The sequence below is a fragment of the Polyodon spathula genome, chromosome 19 (genome assembly GCF_017654505.1).
Source record: "Polyodon spathula isolate WHYD16114869_AA chromosome 19, ASM1765450v1, whole genome shotgun sequence".
Taxonomy (NCBI): domain Eukaryota; kingdom Metazoa; phylum Chordata; class Actinopteri; order Acipenseriformes; family Polyodontidae; genus Polyodon; species Polyodon spathula.
Genome location: NC_054552.1, coordinates 22,682,251 through 22,706,188, shown reverse-complemented (window position 1 = coordinate 22,706,188; position 23,938 = coordinate 22,682,251). Strand labels below are relative to the sequence as shown.

Below are 23,938 nucleotides of genomic sequence, written 5' to 3'. Positions count from 1 at the left end.
AATGCGGCGGCCATCAATAAATAAATAAGTTAGAAGTGGCCATATTGAGTGTGGCAAAAGGCGACCAGTTCACGTTGCTAGAAATGTCTCCATCCTTTTTCTCGAAATAGAATTGTTGCTATCAACAATTATGAATGTTATTTTTAGATCGAAAATAGAATTGTTGATATCCGAAAATTACATTGTTGATATTAAACATAGGATTGTGATATCAACAGTTCTCAAATGCATACCAAGAGGTGCAATCTCTTCTCTTTTTTTTCCTTTATTGCTATTGTTTATTTTGTTCTGGATTTTTTTTAAACTTCCTGACAACTACAGCAAGGCAAAATTGTTACAGGTCAGCAATACACCCTTGCCGAGCAGCCTGAGTTCGCCGTTCACACACAGAAAGTAAGCCACTCGCATGAAGATACATTTTCTCATTTAAATTAATTGAAAAACTTAGTTCTTTCACAGTATGAGATCTAGATTCCAATCTCTTGCAATGTGTTCAGCGCGTTCATATGTGCAGTCACATGATCCATATTTTAATTTGGGGGTTGAACATTAAGTTGCTTGTGTGTTTTGAGTCATATGACCAGGAAGCTGAAATTGGTTACTTTTTCCCTGCAAACCAAACTGTGTGCATTCAGTCTAACAAGACCCAGTTTCAGCACAAATCATCCCAGCTACCGTGTCCCCGTCCTGCTGTATGGCGATGTTCAAAAACAGGGATTTTTCTTGGAATGCCCCCGAAGTAAGCCAGTCTTTCCTCAGTGACTTTCTTCAGCTGTCCTGTGCCGCTTTGTTGTTGCTGGCGATCGTTCCCCCGGCTCAGGGAGTGTGGCCACTGCCACAGAGTCTCGCCTCTTCGGCAGAGAGATACCCACTCAGTCCCCGAGAATTCAACTTTCTATATGACAAAGGGTCTGCAGTCCAACCGGGATGCACGGTCCTCGATACGGCTTTCAAAAGCTACTCCAGGCTCACCTTCTCCGGATACAGCGAAGGAAAACCCCTAACAGGTACCGCGAGTTAAAAACAAATTATGAAAGTAAATTAATTGCATTCTTACCAATATGTTTAGGTTAATTAAAAATCTATTGCAAGGAGCGTATATCGGGCTTATGTCTTATGTGATTCTGTCACCTACCAGCTCTGCTGCTGCCTAACCCCATGCACGCTACACACACACACACACACACATATGTGTGTGTGTGTGTGTGTGTGTGTGTGTGTGTGTGTTTGACACGAGGACTATTTTAATTTTAACCTGTCCCTCTGGTCTTAACTTTGGTGTCAAAACTCTTCTGGAATCCTTGTAATCACGAGTTTTTAAAACATATTGCTGCGTCAAGAAGGCGTTTTCTCAGTTATATTATATTTCTGTAGGTTGCAATGTAAAGGCCTTTGTCACAGTGCTAAGAGAAACTAATTTGGCTTGGTATAGCAATATATATCTGATGATGTAAAACTGTTGACAAGGTCGTTTCTGTAAATACCGGTATCCCTTTTCAAATGTTAAAGCTTTGGCATCACACAGTCGTATAACTGTAGTGTGTTTTTTTTTTTTTTTTTTTTTTTTTTTTAGTGTCATTAGCATAGCGTTAAGTTACAAGAAAAAGACCATTGTTTGGAAACAAACGACCCGCGTGGACGGACCCGCACCTAGTTTTATAGTTCCACGTGACTAACCTGTTGCAATGTTCTGTTGCAGGGAACGAGAAGCCGGGTTCCGTGTCTCCGGATGGGTCCTCCTTTGGTAGTGCGCCCCTCACAGCTCTGGTGGTGAATGTGCAGAAAGATGGATGTGATGGATTTCCAGACCTCAATTCTAAAGAGGACTGTAAGTATTTACCTACCCAAAACGGAACACTGTTCATCATTTAAGGAATAAAGTGTGTACTCACTCCTACTGCACGACTACCACAGCAGTCTGTCACTACATCGCAACTGTCTGACCTGGAACACCAAAAGGATAGTTTAGCCTCTTTTTTTTTTTTTTTACCACATCACTGAACTGATTTTAAGTGACAGATTTAAATATACCCACTCTTTAAATAGAAACAGGACCAAACATGTCATTTTATTTACTTTCAAAGAAAAAAATACACTAAAAATACTTGCACACTGTTATAGATTTGGTGGTTTCGCAAAGCCCCTTCTTTTAATGCTTGAAACAACTGCAGAATTTAGATCAGCCTCCACTTAGATCAGTTGAGAGACCCCATTGTTTCTCTGGGCAATGGCAATTTCTTATTCATTCATAAAACCTGCAATAAACCAAACCAATAGCCAGTCTTGGAATCTACGCTGACAGTAATATCTCCTCCAAAAACAGTATCCTGCTGCTGTAACAGTGTGGCTGCTTGTTTGAATGTACTCTGTAGTTTGCACTGACCCGCTGTTTCTGTGTTTCAGATAAGCTCAGTATTGCTGATGGATTGGGAAGCCTATCTGCAGTGTCGGTATGGGGAGCGCTCAGAGGTAAAAGCCTTTAGTCCGTTTCTAAATCAGTCTGTCAGGGTACACTTCAGCCTTTCCCCTGAAGCAGCCGAGCTGAAGGTTGAAACCTAATTGGTCGACCTGCTTCAGCAGCAGCTTTTTCTGTATTGCACAGTGCAGTACTTGTCATATAAATCAGCATCTTCTGTATTGTACAGTGCAGTACATGTCAGGTAACCTTTTGAATTTTCATTCATCTTTTTTTAAGGCCTGGAGACATTCAGCCAGCTTGTTTACCAGGATCAAGAAGGCACTGTAAGTACTGTCTGCAATTTACAACATGTAAAATACTGTTTTTAGGTTAAATGTTTTGTTTTTTTTCTTAAATACTGTGGCCCTAAACACGGTCTACCATTAACAACAACAATGGTCAACAAAAACATATGTCTCTGTTGTCAAGCCTCTCTGGGTTTAAATGTGCTGTTAGCATCATGAAAATGTGTAATTATGTTTTTTTTTTTTTTTTTTAATTTGAATGTATTTAACTGTTTGGTATTATTTTATTGTTGTTGTACTTTATTGAGTATGGACTATATAGATCTCTCTTAGGATTGGTTCTTAAAAAAAGCTCTTAGTTTCCTAATAAGCAAAGCACACTACATAGTAGCCTTTAAACTCATGTGCATGTTAGAATCCTGGGGTGCAGTAGCAGTACTGTATTGACGTGTGCCTGCACTGTGTAGCATGTTCTCATTGAGCACTGACAGTAATAGGGAATGAATTTCCTCTATCATTTTCTCCCCAGTATTACATTAACAAGACAGACGTGGTAGATTTCCCCCGGTTTCCACACCGAGGACTCCTACTGGACACCTCCAGACACTACCTACCTGTGCGCTCCATCCTGGAGACTCTGGTAATGTACTTAAGCTCAGGACACAAAACAACTGTTAATTTTGTACAACTTGTCAGAGATGTTTTTCTGTGACAAAAAATGATTTAGGGAATTGGAGACCAATGGCTCAGTTTGTCATACTTTTATGACAAACGACTAAGATGGCTTAAATACACCCCAATAAGTTAAATGTCAGAAATTCAAAAAAACATTTTTATGTGTGTGTGTGTTTGAATTTTGAATTTCCTCCTTTCTCAGGATGCTATGGCCTACAACAAGTTCAATGTGTTTCACTGGCACATCGTGGATGACCCCTCCTTTCCCTACCAGAGCCCCACTTTCCCCAACCTCAGCAGCAAGGTATGTTGTGGTGTTCATGCTCCACTTAAGGTTTTTTTTACTGATCCACACCAGGCGTGGCAGGTGGAAGTAATTTAAGGTGTGCGCATTCTGTATCGTGAGTCTGGAGCACTGATCTTCCTTGGCATGAATGTGTGACCTGTTGTTTTCAGGGTGCCTTCCACCCCCAGACCCACATCTACACCATGAGCGACGTCAAGCGGGTGATAGAACATGCCCGGCTGTGGGGGATCAGAGTTATTCCCGAATTTGATACCCCGGGGCACACACAGTCCTGGGGAAAAGGTAAGTGGGCTGATTTTACACCTATTAATGTTTTTTTTTTCCGTTTGTGTTTGAAATGTGCTGCACTGGAAGCACTAATTGGGGGGGGGGGGGGGGGGGGGGGGGGGGGGGGGGGGCGTAAGTTACACAGCTCTTCTTTTGCTGTGGTCATGACACCTGCCCTGGAACCCCTTTCTCCAGCATATGTTGTTCAACCACAAATGGAGGAATTTGGTTTGTTTGAGCTTGAATAACGTTGAAACCCCAAACTCATACTTAATCCAGGCCTCCATGTCATAGTCTAGACCGGCCAAGCAGCAGGAAAGGCAACACACTTGCATAACTACACAGTGTACCCGACACATATGACACAGACTTTTTATGAGGGATTGGTAACAATGTATATTCGTGGCATTAAATATTTGCAGTTTGTAGTTCATTCCAGGATGTGGTCACTGTATGTTAAATCATTTTTTAATTCCCATTAATTGTGAATTTTTCTCTCGAGTTAGTAGTTTTTTTTCTCTCACACTTTCTGGTTTGGCCTGCTTTACGCATGTTGGCCTTTTAAAATAAAGCCACACTGCTGTTCTCTCTTACATTAGGGTTTCAATGAATTTTATTTCCAGATAGGGTGACCAGATAGCAAGAGTGAAAAATCAGGACACTCAGTCGGGGAGGAAAGAAACCTCATGAACTACTGCACAACGAAAGCAACGCTTTCTGTAGATAGGCTTTTTTTATTCCTTCGCCTTCCTGTGTGCATTGCATTTAGGCAAAAAAAAAAAAAAAAAACTTAGAGAAATGTAATTAAAAAAAAAATATATATATCTATATATATATATATATATATATATATATATATATATATATATATATATATATATATATATATATATATATATATATATATATATATATATTAGCATTAGAATCACACATTAAACAAATGGCTACTACAAAGGCTGCTGAACAGAATGTAAAACAAACAGCTTTCAGAAAACAAACTGGAAAGTCAGCCCAGACAAAAAAAGGTATTCTTGTGCTGTTTGTACCCAAGTTAAATCAGCACTACAGGTACAATCAAGCACTGCTGCCTCCGTTCGTACAATCTGCTGCTTACTTTTTAAACACAGCTAGAATTTTAGACCACAATAGGCACGTTTTCTTTGACGTAGTACTGATAAAATAACAACTTGGGACAAATAACATCACAACGAACGTGCTGCATATATGGACTTTATTAAATAATGCCAGACACCTTTGGGTAACTGAGTTTTGGGACTGTTTCTAATTGATTTCCACATCTGTATAACTTGGCAAACCTTTGCCTTACACTTCCACCCAATTCAGTGGATGCAGACGTGCAGTCTCAATGTATGGGCAGGCCCACACCAGACAGAGAATGTCGGCAGCAGTAACGGTTGTTTGCCTTTACCAATGACAGCACTCTGTTTCAGTAAAGAAGCAACTACCACTATTTTTAGGTTTTTATAGTGCTCTGAAATATTAGCTGTATTTAATGTTTAAACAGTTCCGCGAAATGTCTGTGAAATCCTAATTATAACCCTAATCCTAATTGGATGACTTGACCATAGACATGTGATTGAATTCATTTTTTCCCCACTGCGTTTGGTACTTGCATTGTCTTTTTTGCTTTTTAGTGACAGGCTCGTCAACAACACCAGCCAACATGACTCTTCGCCAGTAAAACCGGACTCACAGGCACACGCACCAAGAAAAACTGCAGGTTAACATGATTGGATAGCCGCATAGTTGAAATGCAAACAACTCACTCAAACAACATGCCCTAAGCCAGTAGTATGCTGTTGCACCGTGAGACAGTACAGCAGCCACATATCTGAAATTTCCTAACAAGAAAATGAAAATGTCACATTTTACACCTGGGTTTTCAACATTTACACTAAAAATCAGGACAAATGGCATCCCGACAGTACCTCAGTCGGGACGTGGGACAAAGCTATTCTTTTGTTTGGTATTTGCGATGATTTATTTTAGTCCGCAGAGGGCGCTGTTGCCTGTGGCCTGAATACCAACGATGGTAAACAGGTCCACTGGAATACCCACAGGTAAACAGATACTCTGGTGTTTCACAAGTGCTCTGAAATAGTAATAATAACAAAAGGCAAAATCAAAAAGAGAAAATAAAAGACAGTAATCAAAAACTACAAAGAAAAGGTGCTGCACTCGGCAGCTTTACCCCGGCCGTCATTACCCGCACAACCTGTGTCCCCATCCTACGGTTCACCGCTCCTTCAGCCTGCTGTTTATACACTTATGGGGTCTGCCCAAGGTTTCCCCGCTACCACTATTTTTGTTTTCTTCTCTTTGGGTTTCTTTAGTTTCTGTGTTTTTTTCCCAGCCGTTCTCGGTCCTGGACCAGAGCTTCCGCTAGCTTGTTACTTCTTAGAGGGGCAGAGCTGAGGGAACAGCAGAACGTTATTTTATAGGGCCAGCAATCCCCCCCAAGGCCTGCCTTTCAGTCACTCAGAGGGAAAGCCCACACACCCTCACTGCCATGACCAACAGGTGGATATTGTAAGGCTGCTGCCCTCTTCCTGCAGCACTATGAACACACCAGAAGAGTCAGCACAGATCTCCCCCGTTACAATGAGAGACAAACAAAACATCTTGATAGCAGTGGTGCAGGTCCTTTCTAACTGTGGATTCACAGAAACGCGCTTATCACCTTCTTTCTCAGAGTACCCAGCTTGCAAACGTCTCGTTGTGCTTCTGTGTTCCCAGGACAGCCAGGTTTGCTGACCGCATGCTACAAAGGGTCAGTTCCCTCGGGTACGTTCGGACCTGTCAACCCAATGCTGAACACCACCTACCAATTCATGAGCAAGCTGTTCGATGAAATCAGCTCGGTGTTTCCAGACTCCTACCTGCATCTGGGAGGGGATGAAGTCAACTTCGCCTGCTGGTACAGTACACTGTGCTTTATTCACAAAGTGTTCCAAGCAGTGACGCAAGCACAGGACTTCCACATGCTATGTCAATGTTTTGATGACGTCTAACTTGGTCTGTAACAGGACCTGTTTACTCACTGTCTGTTTCATTGGCCTGTTGAGTCTTGCAGCAATGCTTCTCTTTCCCGCTGTAAGGCTATTTTTGTAGAAGTATGCTCTGCACATTCCGATCTACAAGCGGTGTGTCCTAGTTAAGCAACAGTTGTGTTTGGTAGTCCAGCTGTAATGTTGTTCTCTTTCCATCAACTGGTGTAGAATGTTATACAGTGGTGATCTCTATTAAAAGATACATATTGGTTGTAAAATAGACATTTTATTTTAAATCTTTTGTATATTGTACTGAATATCCAGTTTCTGGACAGAATTAGAAATGCCTGTGTGATACAAAGAGAGGCACTTCTCTGTTGCCAGTCAGTATTAATCATAATGGAAAAGACAAGGCTGTGATCGAAGGACAATGGCATGATTCTATGAGCCATACTGGAGAGCAGACTTTAATTCAGATTTCAACAAATGCTCACTTATCCGTCCAGAACAATTGCCTACAGTAGAAGAGTAGAGGTGCCATGATGGTTTAACCTGAGCCAAGGGAAAAGGTACAGAAACAGAACAGGCAGCCAGCATTTGCTGGAGCTCATGGTATCTATAGCACAGGTATTCCCAGGTGCTGCATATAATATAACAATTTACAAATAAAGTAAAACATATTAAAGAGTTCCTTTTAAAACACGCTTTCTTCTTCTTTTTTTTGTTCTCCAGGAAATCCAACCCAGATATCCAGCAATTTATGAAGAAAATGGGATTTGGGACCGACTACAGAAAACTAGAATCGTTTTACATTGAGAAGTAGGTTTAAGGAATATGTGTATCAGGGTTTTCGCCTTCCTATATGCAGTAGGGAATTTAATTTCAGAAACACACCCACAATTTGAATCTTTACCTTCGTCTAGTAATAGCATTGCTATAAGTAAGTAAGTTGGGTAGACCACTGTGTGGTCTTAAATATACCTGTATGGTGTTCCCTGAAGGTGGATCTGACTGTTGCTGTTTGTGTTTCAGTCTGGTGAAGATTGTAACGGCGCTAAACAAGAACTCACTTGTGTGGCAGGAGGTGTTTGACAATGCAGTGAAGGTCAGTATAGCACAATATCCTTTACACTGAAACCCCCTAACAGATGCCAGTGAACAACCATTTAGATCCATTTGAATGAAGAGCAACTCTGAAGGCTGCCACCATGCATTACAACCATAGACAGGCTTAAAAATATGATTCTAGACCTCTTGTCTGTAGTGAGAGTTCCTAGTACGAATATGAACCCACCCACCCACCCACCTTTGCTGTACACATCATTAACGCAGCAGGATCTCCAAGTAGAACAAACATATAATTAGTTGAGCAAACTAGGTATTTCTGAACACCTATTAAGGGTTGGATAGTAATTACAGTTTACATTTTCGATTTACAGTGTAAAAATGATCGCAGTCTTCAATCATGTTTTAACTTCCATTAATTGCGATATTGGCCTGAGTTAGTCCCCAGTATTGTGGGAGGCAAAAATTAAGACATTTCCTGATATCATTTGTTATTTTCTGTTTAATTACATGGCACTTCAACCATTCCTCTTCCAGCATCTCTTTATGGACAAATCAGTTGTCTACTGGAAGAGAGAGGAACACAACATTTTGGTAGCAGTGACACTGATCCTTTTCATTTTGGACGGCTGTTAGAAACACGATGATCACAGGATTATCAATGCAAAAAAAACACCACAAACTGGTTTGCAGTGTGCAAAGTGCCTTCCTGACCGCTGCTGTTTTGTTTCAGCTCAGCGCTTCCACAGTGGTAGAGGTGTGGAAGGGCAGCTGCTACCACTGTGAGCTGCACAGGGTGACTAAGGCTGGGCAGCGTGCAATCCTAGCCTTTCCCTGGTATCTCAATCTCATTGGCTAGGGACAAGACTGGACCCACTGTTACACTTTAGATTCCCTGGGATTTAAGGGTTAGTCCCTGTGTGCAGTGGTTTTGATACCCTGTGATATTGCGGTGGAGCACTGTTTTGTGTTGTCTTTTTGCAATACATTAGTACGGTGGTTTCCAACTCTTCACCAAAACACACATCATTATTCTCCAAGCAACAGATAATGCAATAAATATATATATGTATATTTTTTAATTAAACATATTTTTTTCATAAAGCAGAAGAGCGGCTTTTTTTTTCTAAAAGGAATAAAAGCTTGCGTTTTTAAAACTAGCAACTTTGCATGCAGCGCTACACCTCCTTCATTTGTGTACATCAGTACACCCCTTTCATTTCCATCAGCCACTGGGACTCCCTTGAAAGCGATTTGTAATCCTTCGTTTCCATCAGCAGCAGATCGAGATCTAGTACATTTCAGTTGGGACTAAGTCAGCCCCAGGCAACATTGCAGGCTGGCAGAACTCGATCCCTCTAACTCACACTGCTGGTGGAAGTTCCCTGGTGCAGATGTAAACAAGGGCTGGTTTGTCTACTTGACCTCAGTCTTTTGTAGATTTACCTGATGTGCATTTGTTAATTGAAGGTATTCCGCATAACTGGCAACATCTGTCTATCTGTGTGTACTGTATTTCATACTTTAAAATAGTTTTTAAACTACATCTTTATAACAGCTGATTAAAATGTTGAAGAAAGTTGGCTTGCTAATTTTTCAGGTTCTTTAGGTTCATAAGCTAGATCTTGAAGGTATTGTTTCAGGGCTAGCTCTGTGTTTTCTGCCCCCAGGTCCCTGCAGACACGGTGGTCCATGTGTGGAAGGGGAATAAAGAACAGTACAGCCAGGAGATGAGCAGCGTCACAGCAGGGGGCTTCAAGGTCTTGCTGTCGGCTCCCTGGTATCTAAACACCATTACTTATGGGCAGGATTGGATGGAGACCTACAAAGTAGAACCACTCGGCTTCAATGGTTTGTGCTGCTCTAGATTCCTCTCTGCATGGGCCATCTGGGGCATTACAGCGTTCATCCACAATTACACGACCAGGGGAATCTGCCAGTCACTTTCATTGGAATTCCAAAACCTGTCACCCTGCGATAAGACAGAACAGTTCATACTGTACCGAATCTCGTCCTTGAAATAAAATCACCTGGTTTTCTTCTTCCGTTGTTTAATAATGAATAAAAACAACCCCACCTCGAACACCTATTCCACCGTATTTCTTTCTGGAATATTTAAAAAATGAGGAACACATTAGGACAAATATGTACTTTGATTATTTGATTTGACTCATTCAGGTCTCAGTAAGAATGGATTCTCAGTGCAGGGTAGAATTAGGACCCAAGCAGTTTCTGTATCTAAACCAGGATAGAAATACAGAATATTATGCCACTATCTGAATGAAATGGAGAAACAGTGTCATCTAGTGTCCACACTGAGAAGGAGCACATCTTTTAAAATCTTTAGTTTGAGTCACTCAGTCACTCATACTCCGGCAATTGTAAAGGTTGAAATTATATCATTCAATACTGTTCTTTCTGTTACCCCCATCCTCTTGGTAAAACATGCTGTGTGTTGATGCTGGCTGTTTCAGTACACCTTTATACACATCTTACTCACGCTGTACAGCAGCTGGCATCTACTTGATTGAGCTTATTGTAAAATCCTTTGGTACTGTTGCCCTCTAGTGGAATTAAACCATTTTTTTCTTCTTATAAAAGAAGTGGTCAAAAACATATTTGACATGTTTCAAAGATTCAGTCCTTGACTGCTGTTAGTGTTTTTTTTGTTTGTTTGTTTTTTTTTACTTTACTGTTTTTTTTTATCTGAAACAACTGTCATAGTAAATATATCATGGTTGTGACTTCTAGAATTCCCACCTTACAGAACCTTTGCCCACAGTATACAATGTGTATTTTACTTGAAAAATACTGTTGCTTGATTTTTCACTTGCCTGTTTTCCTTTTTCCTTCTCCACAGGTACGGCTGAGCAGAAGAAGCTGGTGATGGGTGGAGAGGCGTGCATGTGGGGAGAATACGTTGATGCCACGAACCTGACGCCCAGGCTGTGGTGAGACAAATGCATCTAACTCAGATTTAACATAATGTGGACCTTAAAGACTACACAGTGTATTTTGTATTTCCTTTTTAAAATTCAAGGCCGAGAGCCGGTGCTGTTGGAGAGAGACTGTGGAGCAATGAAGCACAGACCTCTAACTTGGACACGGCGTACGACAGGCTGACAGAGTTTCGCTGCAGGCTGCTCAGGTAATGTAGTTGATGCTTATTCTGTGGGTCTTCTTAAAGCTAAGACAAATCCAGCATTATGTTTCATTTAGAACCCGAGCATTTAAAAAGAAATAACAATAAAACCTTCAGTTATTATTAATTCCACCCTAGCGTTAGTATGCAATTTTAAATAATAATAATCTAAATTCATGCCACTTTCACTGCCTTTTTAAAAATTACCTTTTCATGGGACACCCGCTGACCTTCAGTTCTCCAATTGTCGGGAGATGCTGCAGTGAACATGGTTATAGTGGGAGAGTATTGGTTATAACGCTGTATCACACTGGATTGTGTCCTTGTAGAGTGTTGGTTATAGTGCTGTATTCACACTACTTCCTTTTGTCTGTCTCTGTCAGGCGTGGAATCCAAGCTCAGCCCCTGTTTGTGGGTTACTGTGATCACGAGTATGAGGGGATCTGAAGGAAGCCTCTAATCAGCCTACCGACTGCACTGACCCCACTCAGTTCAGTTCAGTACAGTACAGTACAGTACAGAACAGTGGGGCTAATGGAAGAAAACAAGTGTGCAATGCCAGCATTTATTTAACAGGAATGAGGGATATGAATTTGTCTTTCAATTGGTTTTACTTGTGTAATAATTATGGTTGGATGAGGAATATTAAATTGGGGGGGCATGTTTTCCAGTGTGTGTGTGCGCCTTACACTTTTTAATACATTTTATATCTGGACAAAGGAGTCATCAACATGTATTAAACTCTACCTTTATTTTCGGCCTTAATGTGGTCCTCCCTCTTCATTTTAGATGACCCTGTTTTTCCACACGCTTCACTGAGCTTTTCCAGTGGGGGTATAAAGCAAAATATAAAAATTATTTTAATATTTGATTTCTCATGATACTGAAAGGCAATCATCTGTATACTGTACGTTTTTATGAATTTTTACTACTCAAACCCCCCAGGTAATTGGTTTTTATTTGAGTGATTCTTGAGAACGCAGTCCTAACAGTCTGCTCCATCGTGGAGCTCCTTTGCACAGCATTGTTATTGTATTCAGTGAGGACAATAGGAGGTTCAACAAATCCCATCCCTGAGAATAAACACCAGCTGGACTAATGTAAAGAGAGGCAGTATTCAGATCTGCTGTGGTTATATTTTAAAATAGACCCCAGTGTGTTCTGGAGCAAGCTCCTACTATGAAACTATGACAAAGTTCAGGAAAACTTTTTATTTAATTTTATTTTTATGAAATATGGATTAATGGAAAGTAATGCCTATAGTTGTAGCCAAATCTGTGCATATACACGATGGGTCAAATATAATGTACTTTCCGGTACTTGATTGCGTTGGGTAATATTTAGATAAATTTGTCTGCTCTGCAAATGGACCCTAGCTCATACAGCATAGCAAATGCTGGGGTCTGTGCAGTTTATCTAACTGGTTGTAAATCTAAATACCGCCATGGCTTAAAAATCAAATTAGGACCAAACCTTTCGTTTAACTAACCTTTTAGAGACAAAAATAACAGAACCGCACACAATGTATGTATTTCTATCTGCTATTTATATCAGAACCATCCAACCTTTTTTATTAAGAGTCATACTGGTGAGTCGTTCTTCTAGAGATGACCATAGAACTGCTCTAAAGCACAGCTTCAGTAGTTTTCTGCTCATTAAATATGCATATTTAAATCACAACATCAATATGCAAAAATTGTAGTTGATTCTACCTAGACTACCAGTACATTCTAACTTGCAGATGTCAGACATCAATGGTTAAACACAACTCCCATGGATCCTTCTGCCTAGCAAACATGAAGAACACATCTACACACTTCACTGCTGAATTTTATTCTGAAACTATTTATTTTTTTTCCAGTAGTGAACTAATATTTTCCCCACCTTCATATCTGTCAGGTTTATGCTTTTTGTTGTGAAAAACAATTCTAATAACAGCAGCCAGGCTAACGCACAAAGCTAAGCTACATTTTGACAATACCTTATAGACAGATGGCTGGGATGTGGTCTGCATTGATTTAATTCTCACAGCTAAATACCTATCTGAAGTTTGTGGTTTGCGAACCCTGGCTGTTGCTAAGCAAGCAACTGAACTGCAACTTCCAAAGGATTACCATTCAATTGCACACACATTCTGTAAAGCTTATTAAGAAGTCCAGAAACCTGCGACTTGTTAGGCCGACATTGATTGACCTTGTTTTCATTGCGTTTGTCTCGCAGACGGTTTTGTTTTTCATTTGCTTCCAGGCTGGTATTACCCAAAGTATTTATTGTTTTTTTTCATAAGCCCTAAAAATACAGTTTTAGAATGTAAAATAAAAAAAAAAACCTGTCCTCCGCCAAAACAGCTGTGCTTGACATTTATGATTTTAAGTATTTGAGGTGCTGTATAAAAGAGGAAATTATTCAATCCCAAGTGAAAACAATTAAAGAGCAAATTGCTTTTTCAAAGTTTTTATTTCTGTCCATGTTTTTTTTTTGTTTTTTTTAAATAATTTTTGCAATCATTCAGAGTGGTTGCAGTTATTTAAGTATTAAAAGCAAACCATGAATAAATCAGATCTGAACTTGAATTACTTCAAATAACAACGGTATATTAGCATTACAGTTCCATACTGCTGTAAAACTTCTCATGATGAACTGATCTTGAAGCTACAACGGACCCACTGATGAGATCTGTGCATGGCAACAGGCAATTATTTGACATGAATTTCTCAATTGATGTCATGCAGATTTAATATCTCACACACACGTAATATTAATAAACTACACACAAGGCTGCCTAATCTCGGTAGTGACTTTACTACATCTATTGCTGCTGAATTCTGCAGTTTTGCTTGTCTCAGGTGACCAAATGGTCGTTTCTATTTTAACCACAATGGCTTTTCCCCATCTGTATAATTGCAGCAAGCAGCTTAATGTCAACAGTTTAATCTGAAAAAGGCACAGGGCTTGAAAACAGCCTGAAAAATACCTGCAATATGTAACACATACTTGTTTGTGTAAAAGGGCTGTCGTTCTCGTGACTGATTCACATGAACTACGATTGCATGCACATGGCATCCTGGACAGGAATTCTGTACTGTATACAACTTCCATGTGTCCTGTTGTACTTTTGCTCAGGTTTGTCAAGAGTAAGTAGCTTCAAATTCTTTTAAACTTTTTTATATTGCTTGCAAACATTCTGTCGCGGAGTTACCCTTTTTTTCTTCCCCTGGCTTTGAGCATGTGTGCATTATTTTAAACACCGCCTTCATCATTTCATTCAAATCATGTGACAATGTGACCTTTCAACTCTGTCAGCCCGACCTCGAGCTGAAGCTGAGGGCACTTATCAAAAGACAAGGACAATGTCGAAGTTTACCTGTAATGACTGCTGCGGAGGATACTACATGTTTATTGTGTATTTTAAAATTGTATGTAGGGAAGGATCACTGAAGATTTAGGATGCAGATTAAAAAATTCAAAATTCTAAAGAATTTCAAGATTCTAAAGTCCTGTGAGCTGTTAAAGAGCATGTGCCGTGGAGTAATACCGTTGTACTGATTGGCTGTGCCAGAGGGTTATTATAAAGCCTTGTAAGTGGATTTCTAATAGAAGTGCATTGTTTTCCTTTCCTTTCAGCTCTTACACATATGCTTTTATCACATATAGACCCCCACCCCACCCCACAGAAGTGCATGTGCCTATTTGTGCAGACATACAGCACTGCATTTAAGTGAATAACCCTCATTCTGACTGGCAGCGTGGCTTTCCATTTCCCCAGCCAGCCTTGACAGAGAAACACCATACAGAATAAGGAACACTGCAGCAGGTTAGCAGAAGACCAGAGCTCCTTTAATGCAATCCCATCAGTGAGGTGACAGACACCGCCATATCCAATTAAACCTGCTTGGGTTTTTAACTGGGCTAATATGGGAAGGTAGGAAAGGCTGCAAGAAGAAACTGCAGTGGTAATGTCTGGTTAATACATCCACACCTGGGGATCTACTTTATATTTTCAATCCAATGCAAATCAGATACTGCATGGTTAAGAGATAACAACTCTTATCATATAAGTGAAGGTGAACTAATGAAATACAAGCAGCAAATCCACTAGTTACTTATATTCAGGGCATCAGTACGCATGTGGTAGTTCTGATCACACACTGTAAATCCCCTTTATATCTGTGATAAATTCTATTAAACACCATATATTTTAGAAATAAAGAATAAACAGTAACACTGTTTTATTGAATAAAATACAGTAAATTAGCAGCAATATATTACAACATGTAAAAAGCACTAGTTTTGGACAACCTTATCTATCAGCGCAAAATCTGAGATGTTTTTTCAGCAGACTAGTACTATACAATACAGCATTATTGCAAATAGAAGTGCAGTTGCATTTCTTTTGTCTGATTTATTTCACATGCGCCTATACAGATAATAATACAGTACTATTTATTATTACGATTACAGTATAAAGACAAAGGATTTTAATTTTCTACATTGCTATGTATTTTCTATATTTATGTCCAACTGATCCCATGATAATCCACAGTAAGTTTTTGGTTTGATCTCCTTCAACTTTCCACACGTAAGCATACCCTTACGCGTAACCAGGCTAACAGTGAACATCCTTCAGAGTTTTACAACCAGACATAGAGACCTGTGCAATAGTAAGCAGGCAGTGACAAGGATAGCTAATTAAGAGTAGGAAAATACATTTTAAAAGTCGTCACACCTTTAAGAAACTGGGATTAGTATGCATCTCTTACACAATTGATAGGAAAGACTTTCATTCACAAAGAAAACCAAGACCGGACTCAAATATTGAAATGAAAGGCCCTGTATTATACTACACCTTGTCGAAACTCACTCTATGTGCCAAGAAATAATAAACGCAACTGCACATCACAAAGCCACATGAAGGCCCTGTCCACACTATGACTTTAAACCATATTAGTTGCCAATAAACCAGCTTAAAAGTGCTAGATACAGTTAGCGTCTACACTACACATCGTACTCGACACCACCTCAGGGGGAGTCTCGGGTGGGGTTCTAATTAGATCACATCAGGTAGTGCGGTTTGTCACAAATGTGGACGCTGTATAACCAAACTACATTTATTGTGCACCCTCCACAATCCCAGAATGCTTTCTGATATGTTTTGGTGTGTGGGAATTACAAATACAGTACTCTGAGAACAGGACTATCAATACCGCTGAAGTGTACAACTTCTGAGTTGAGAACGACTATCAATACCGCTGTACCGTGTACAACTTCTGAGGAGTTGAGAACGACTATCAATACCGCTGTACCGTGTACAACTTCTGAGGAGTTGAGAACGACTATCAATACCGCTGTACCGTGTACAACTTCTGAGGAGTTGAGAACGACTATCAATACCGCTGTACCGTGTACAACTTCTGAGGAGTTGAGAACGACTATCAATACCGCTGTACCGTGTACAACTTCTGAGGAGTTGAGAACGACTATCAACCGCGTACCGTGTACAACTTTGAGGAGTTGAGAAAGATCTCAATACGCTGTACCGCTGTACCGTGTACAACTTCTGAGGAGTTGAGAACGACTATCAATACTGCTGTACCGTATACAACTTCTGAGGCTTGTTGTAAAATGGTGGATCATGGAGCGATGTGATCACATGTCAAAATCAAGGCACAGTGATATCTGGAGCGATGAAACTGGCCAATTAGAACTACAGAGCTAAAGGAAATCCACACATTGTGATAAAATGTACCTTGCGTTTAAGAAACAAAGCCATAGCGTTCATTCTAAGAAGCTCTATGTCTTCCATGGGCACGGGTTCCATATTCGACAGGTTGTAAACATAAAATAGGAGTGCATGGTAGGATAATGTCATATTAAGTCCCTCATTGCGCTGCTAGGAACTTTAACTGGACTATTTTAATAGTGTGTGTACACATTAAACCAGACTAAACATGAAATGGTACTTCAGTGTGGATGCTCAGAGCTGGATTAATTAAACGTTTTTGAGCATGGTTCTCGAGATCGGTTCTGTAGTGTGGACAGGGCCTGAGTCTTGATCCCCTCCAATTACTGCATAAGACAGCCTCGTCCTGTTTGTTCTTGAGTCCTGAGTGAAACCGTACGCTTGTCTCCCATACATGATTAAGAGCAGTCGCTGGTAGACAGTTACTGTATCAGGGAAATGCAGTGGATCAGTTATCGAGCTGAGTTACAGCACCCTTTGAAGAGCGCCTACTGGAGACAATGGCGCTTGTTAACACCCATGACTAAGACCTTTGGACCCTCTGAAAGTTTAATGTGATTCTGAGAGTGACCCGCATATGAGGTCAGAAATGAAGAGAGTTGACAGTCAAAGTGTTGTGCTCTGTGTCTTCACAGCTGTAACCAGAAGCCAGAGCTGTGGGATTGAACTCCCTGCCGCTTTGTTACAGGGCCATCAATAATTAGTCATCTGTCTTGATGGGGGGACTATGCCCAGACAGGAGGGAGCTCATTAGCTATCTATCTGTATATTACTGATATTGTACACACATCTAAGGGCAGTGCTCCGACCTCAAACAGTACAATCAAACTCATTTATTGTTGTTGTTATTATTACATTTTTCTGTTGAAACTTATTAATACGCTCCTGCATACCACACCGTTTTACAAAGTAACTGACTGTAGAGTGTGCACTGCCCTGGGTTTTAGTGGGAAGGAGCAGTCTACCCTGCAAATCAACCCATACTTGCCCTCTCTTTTTGAAAGTGCCATATGCGCTTAATTGTATGGGAGCTGAAATCTTCTTTCACTTGTCATGAGCTAAATTCAAACTTATGGCTAAAGCGACATAAGCGCAGAAAGCCGGACCAGGCTGAGAGAATTTGAATACTGAGTTTCAGATTTAAATCAATCTTTCCTCTAACATTAATTGAAATAATGTAGTACAGTTTTACATTGCATCTATGCTGCTAAAGCATTAACCCACTGTGCCACAAATCCTCACATACATGCTATTTAAAATGACTATTTATAAAATATGGGTTATGTTTCTATAATACACCACCTTTTTCCAACAATACAGAATTTTTTGTGTAAGAAATATTTTGTTAATATTGCAAATCTACTAATGAAAAAAGCTTTTAACATTCTGAGTGGATTAAAAAAAAAAACATAATAAACAAAGTCAAGCTTTAAGTTATGGGACAGTTTTAATGAATGTTTTGTTCAGTTTTATTTTTTTATAAAGACCATTTTGACTAACTACATCTGCTGTTCATGAAACCCTTAACTGTCTGAGAGAGTGTATTCATCAAAGCAGCGTTTCACTGAAGAGAATGTTTATAAATGCTATTTAAAAAGGGTACAGGGCCCAAAAACATATAACATAGGCGACAGTGGTTTCTACTGAAAACAAAAAAAGTCCATTACAAAAGCAGAACTTAATATTAATAGTGGTAATAAAAGTACTCTGTTACATAAAAGTTATCTGTGGAGGGATTTTCAATGGACACGGTGGATCTATTCAATTGATCTAAATCACTAGAATAGTGTTATGCAAACAGCCTTGGAGTTTATGTGCGAATGTTTGAAGTTAAGGAAGTTGTGAGCAATGTACTGTATACAGCAGCTCATGCAAATCTCAGGATAGGCATTATTTTGTATTAATGGTTGATCTAATGCCTCTTAGGAAGGTGAACCCTCAATCGCCCCTGTGTGCTGGGGTAAGCTCCCTGTGTTTCTGCGAGCCCGGTCTGGCTGTAGACAGAAAGTCGATCCCTCTAGGTTTTTGTATAATGCTAATCAAGCAAAGACATCATCAATCATGGGGGGAGAATTACAGAAAGGTACAATAGGAGATAAGATAATTGCTGGGTCGACAGAGCCCTATTTAACCCGGATCAGGTTGCAGCAGTACAGATTAGAGTACGCTGCTGTGACTCAGACTGTTTCCATGAGTTGGAACTGCAAGCAACAGCAGCCTTGAGTTTGCAGGAAGCACATTGCCTGCAAGTCAGAAGCACTGATACGCTGTCCGTACAGACTGGTCAATACACTAAAAGCAAAAACAAAAGTTAATCCTTTTAAACTGGAAATAGACCTTTAAGAAAACATATAATAATCAATTATTTCAATGTATTTTAAGGGCGGTATGCTTTTTAATTTATACTGACCTTTTTTATGTCTATACACTACTGCAATATTTGATATTGAGGGAGTACAGCTTTATTTAGTTTTTTTTTTGTTTTGTGTGTTAATGTTTGGGGTAATATTTTGAACAGACAGGGGCAAGTATATTCATAAAGCAGTATAAGCTGGTGTAAATGTAATTTATTTTTATGAATTGTACAATTACAGAACCAGAAGGTACCAGAAAGTTCAGGTGTTTGTCATGTGATGGTGTAGCATCAAAAACACATGTATTATTTAGGCCTGCTTCTAAACTTATACCCACCTAAACACATGGATTTTATTGTTAACATTAGATATTTGCTAATAGTATACTATCAAAATTATGGTTAGGGGGAAAAGTGTTAAAACATACATTGCAGTGTGTAAAAACTGAAGGCATTGTTCCTGAACAGCAATAAAAAAATAAATACAAAAATCACCATCAGAAAACCCCCATGTATTACTGTTTTAAATCAGTGCCTTCATATTTTAAGATTCATATTTTAACGTTTCTGTTCTCATGCAAATACATACCCTTTCAATCCAACTTTGTTTTCATATATAGTTTTAATAGCATAGTATTGTCACATATATATGGATAGTATACAGCTTTGTAGCTTTTCATATGTGGGACACTATAAAAAATATAATACAAATATTTATAAAATTAGCTATAAAAAAGTTTTACTTTTAGGAAAAAAAAAAAAAAAAAAAAACAGGTGAAAACTTCACATAGAAGCAAGCTTCAGAAGAGATGCACTCCTAATCTGAGTGCCAAAAGAAAGCCTAGGAGACAAGATGCAGATCCTGAACAAGACTGGACTCCATGCACACCATGAAACACAGGATAACATGGTTTTCATTTTTTTATTACATTTTACAATATCTCAGTAATACAGCACATTATTGACAAAGTGATGCTGGATTAGTTTTAGCATCCATTCTGTTGTGGTAGGAAATACTGGTAGTGAACAGTGAAAATAATAATACAAAACAAGAAAGTACAGTAGAGAATGCTGTTGTTCTCTTATGAAATGTTAGAAAATGATTAAAATTGATAGCTTTGGTTATCACGCCATTAAGGAATGCTGCACCTCTGGTTTTAATGTCAGTAAAAGTAGGTTTGTTTTTGTAGCTATTCTGTAAACAGCTTCTGTGACTTTCAGGAATTAGCAACATTCTCCTAGTAACCCACGATGCATGCCATGTGGCTGGACCTGCTGTAGTTGACGACCCTATTTGCTGTTGGCCACTGTCTTAAATGCAGTCAGACTAGAAATTAGGTGATGGCATAGTGATCAGTATCTGATGGCTCTCTTCTCCTGCAAACTTTGTGTTCCATAGTTGGAAAAAAAAATTGTATTGCTTAACTGCTCCATGGTTCTTAAGAAAGTTTGCTTCCTGCTTCCTGCGATCTACCGGAAAATGAAGACCCCCCCAGATGGAGAGTTGTCTTCATATATTCCCAGATTTCAAACCATTTCCAACCAAGTTTCATAGTAACTGAATAAGCTCTTCTCCAATGACTTAGCTGCAATCAGTGTGACATAAGTGTTAGTGTGATGTACGGACAGAGTGCCTCCATAGACAGACATACAGACACTTTTCCATACACAGCCGGGTTATGCTACACTCAGTAGTTTGTGCTAAAGAACGAAAACAAACTGAAAACACAGAGCATTTTCTTAAGGAACAACCAAGTAAACATCCTAGTTGTTGTAGTCAAGATCCGCATCAGAACTGACTCATCAATGAATGAACTGCATTTTTTAACTTTGTAAAACCGCTACTGTCCTCAGGTACCTGCAGAGGCTACTGTTCTGCAACCTGCACACCTCAGGATCTGTTAGCCTGAATTAAAAAATATAGGTTCCCCTCACTGTTAAGAGACCAAACAGATCACCATGATTGTTAATTACCCCATTTATGATGCCCTAACACCCCCTGCCGCTCTCTCTTGGGGTAAGATCACCTGAAAGTTCATTCTCTCTCATTTTTAAATAACTTCATTAAATGAGCTTAGAAGCCTGTGATATATACTTAGAGAACTGATTTTCTCATTTTGATAATTATGGCCCTGGCGCCAGATGGCATTGACTTGCTAATCCACTTTTCGTCTGTCTCTGAACTGACTGGAGAGCCGCATGTTCGATCAACGTTAAACCTTCCAGCTCTGAAAATCTGCCAAGTCAGCAGTCAGCGAATGGCAGCAGCACTGGGACCGTGGAGTCTCTGTTGCTGGGTGGGGTGGGGGGGGGGCTGGATTACACAATAGCCTAGGTCTGTTTACAAGATTTCATATGCAAGATGGAGAGGCACAACATAATCCACTTGTTTGTTATGGTTTCTGGGTCACTCCCGCACAAGTGGACCAGTGTGGGTTTACGCGCCATCTTATTTCAAACAATGATATTTTTGTTCGAAAGCCCTTAAAAAGAGAGGATACACAATGGCTCTAAGTGAGTATCACAACAATAATCTGTGAGGGAAGAGGAACACTAATGGAGAAAAGGATTTGAATTCCTAATGAAAGTGAATGGCAGGGAATTTCATCTGTCTTATAACAAGTTATTTATTATTGAACAGCACTTCAGACTTTTGACTTGACTCTGACCAAATCTGGACTTGGACTTCAATGCTATCACATTTGACTAAGTTTATTTAAAGAACAATAGAACATATTTCTAAAATGGACTTCCCCATCATATGAAGGAATCAAGTTCAATACAGTGCTCAGCAGTGTAATAACTCAAAACCAAGACAATCAGATTAAACTAGCAAAATTCATCCATATTCTGTGAAAAAAGAAAAGTCTCTGCAAACTGAACACTGATCAAAATGTTTGCACCAAAAATATGTTTATTTCATTTATTTAATCTGTTAAAGTACTTGCCCAGACTGCACAATAACTAATTGCCCAAACTGATCTAATGCTGTTTCAACAGCAACGTGTGTAATCCGTTTTCATCTTATTTAGGCTTACCCCACTATCAATTTAAAATCCCACAAACTGACTTTTGTTTATGCAACAGACAATATGTTTCAGAAAGCCCCTGAGCAGTTCTGAAGCTCATCTCGCTGTCTGAGTGTGCAGCTAGACAGCAGCTTAGGAGCTCATCGTCGTCTTTGCATTCAGACTTCCTATTGGTTCTCTCAGTTGGTGCTGCCCATTTCATCTCCAGTAGGGTTTATGAAAGCAAGCATTAACATTGATCACCGTGGTGATTTGTTACCTAGCTGGCTGAATTGTTATACTCCCTTTCTTCTGGGCATTTACTGTTTTGGAAATTTAAAGTAGTTTTCAAAGTCATCTAAGAAATCCAATTTGTCGGTCAGTCAAGGGTCACCAGAATGATGTAATTCTTAAAAAGTTAAGCCGTCCCATTTAGTCAACTGTTCACATTGAAAGAGCTTATACGTAAAGCTGATTAGGTTGATATATGGAGGGACTATGTCATGAACTTGTGACAATGCCCTCTGGATGTTCTCTGAAGGGTAGATCTGTCAGCAAGGAGTGTGTTCATACATGTGAGCCATTGTGTATCATTAAAGCGTGTTGTTAGCAATCAAGGTAAAGCTTTATGTTAACCACTATTAACAGCACATGCATACAATTGTTATAAATTTAAGTCTAGGGAAGTTATGCTAAGATTACAGTGTATAACGTTTTAGTTACCCCTCTTAGAATACTGTGCCCAGTTAGGTAGCTTCAAAACTCTTTTCACTGCCATCCTTAAAATTGCTTTTTCTTGAAAAACGTAGTTATAGGGGATACAAAAAATACAAAATTCTCCATGAGAAGAGTAAGAACAAATCACATACATTTGGATTTGACACTCAAATAATTGCTCTAACAGCCACTACACAAAATTGGCTGGTGTTTCCTGTAGATCCAAAATGAGTGAAGCTACATCAGGAAAATACATTTAAAATCCAAAGATCAGCCACATGAGGGGCTTTCAAATTGTGTACAAAAAAAAAAAAAAGATTATTATTATTATTATTAATAACAATAATAATAGTAGATCAACTGCACAATGACAAACAAAGCAGTTGAAGTAGTAGGAGAGTTAATTGGAAAAGGGAGGTTAAACTACTAAGGACTACAGATTTAAAAAGAATCATTTAAAACAAGCCAGAAGTTTTAATAGAAGATGTGTAATAAACAAAATACAGTATATATACACACATCGGCAATGCAAATGAGATACAAAGTCTTCCAAGAACGGTACCTGATCTCTCTTGTGTGACTGTACACCACTGAGCTGATCAATCCTGTTTTTTAGAGACACAGCTCACTGAAGAAACGCACTGCAGTTTGTATACACCTTGAGTCCAACTTCCTATCAGGATTAACGAACCTGCTTTCAAGTTCCTACCCCATACTGCATTGCTGGAGTTTAGTATCTGCTGTGTGTATGTCTCTGGATTTTAAAATCTTTACGAAAAGGGTTCATTGTTCATTTATATACTGTATGTTAACAAAATATCACCTCTTAACTGTCTACAAACATGTAAAAAAAGAAATTCTACTAAATGTGAATGCATCACTGTGTACAGTGAGCACTTTGTGTGTGACACATGACCACAAGCAAGCAGTTGGCTGTTTAAGCGTCT

At 39.3% G+C, this 23,938-nt stretch overlaps 1 protein-coding gene across 1 annotated transcript; it reads left to right on the top strand.

Moving 5' to 3' along the window:
• The first annotated feature begins 565 nt into the window (after window positions 1-565).
• LOC121294883 (beta-hexosaminidase subunit alpha-like) lies at window positions 566-11,938 on the top strand. Its single transcript, XM_041219040.1, has 14 exons — window positions 566-1,007; window positions 1,700-1,828; window positions 2,404-2,469; window positions 2,696-2,742; window positions 3,233-3,343; window positions 3,581-3,682; window positions 3,835-3,967; window positions 6,713-6,893; window positions 7,699-7,785; window positions 7,999-8,071; window positions 9,702-9,882; window positions 10,892-10,982; window positions 11,072-11,179; window positions 11,557-11,938. The coding sequence occupies exons 1-14, from the start codon at window positions 695-697 to the stop codon at window positions 11,618-11,620; spliced, it is 1,686 nt and encodes a 561-aa protein (XP_041074974.1). The 5' UTR covers window positions 566-694; the 3' UTR covers window positions 11,621-11,938.
• The last annotated feature ends 12,000 nt before the right edge of the window (window positions 11,939-23,938 follow it).

What these genes read in the sequence shown, in the direction of transcription:
- LOC121294883 (XM_041219040.1), top strand. Translation starts at nt 695, where the DNA reads ATGGCGATGTTCAAAAACAGGGATTTTTCTTGGAATGCCCCCGAAGTA. An exon ending in GGTATGGGGAGCGCTCAGAG is followed by an intron (nt 2,470 to 2,695) that starts GTAAAAGCCTTT and finishes TCTTTTTTTAAG; the next exon opens with GCCTGGAGACATTCAGCCAG. An exon ending in TGTTTGACAATGCAGTGAAG is followed by an intron (nt 8,072 to 9,701) that starts GTCAGTATAGCA and finishes TTCTGCCCCCAG; the next exon opens with GTCCCTGCAGACACGGTGGT.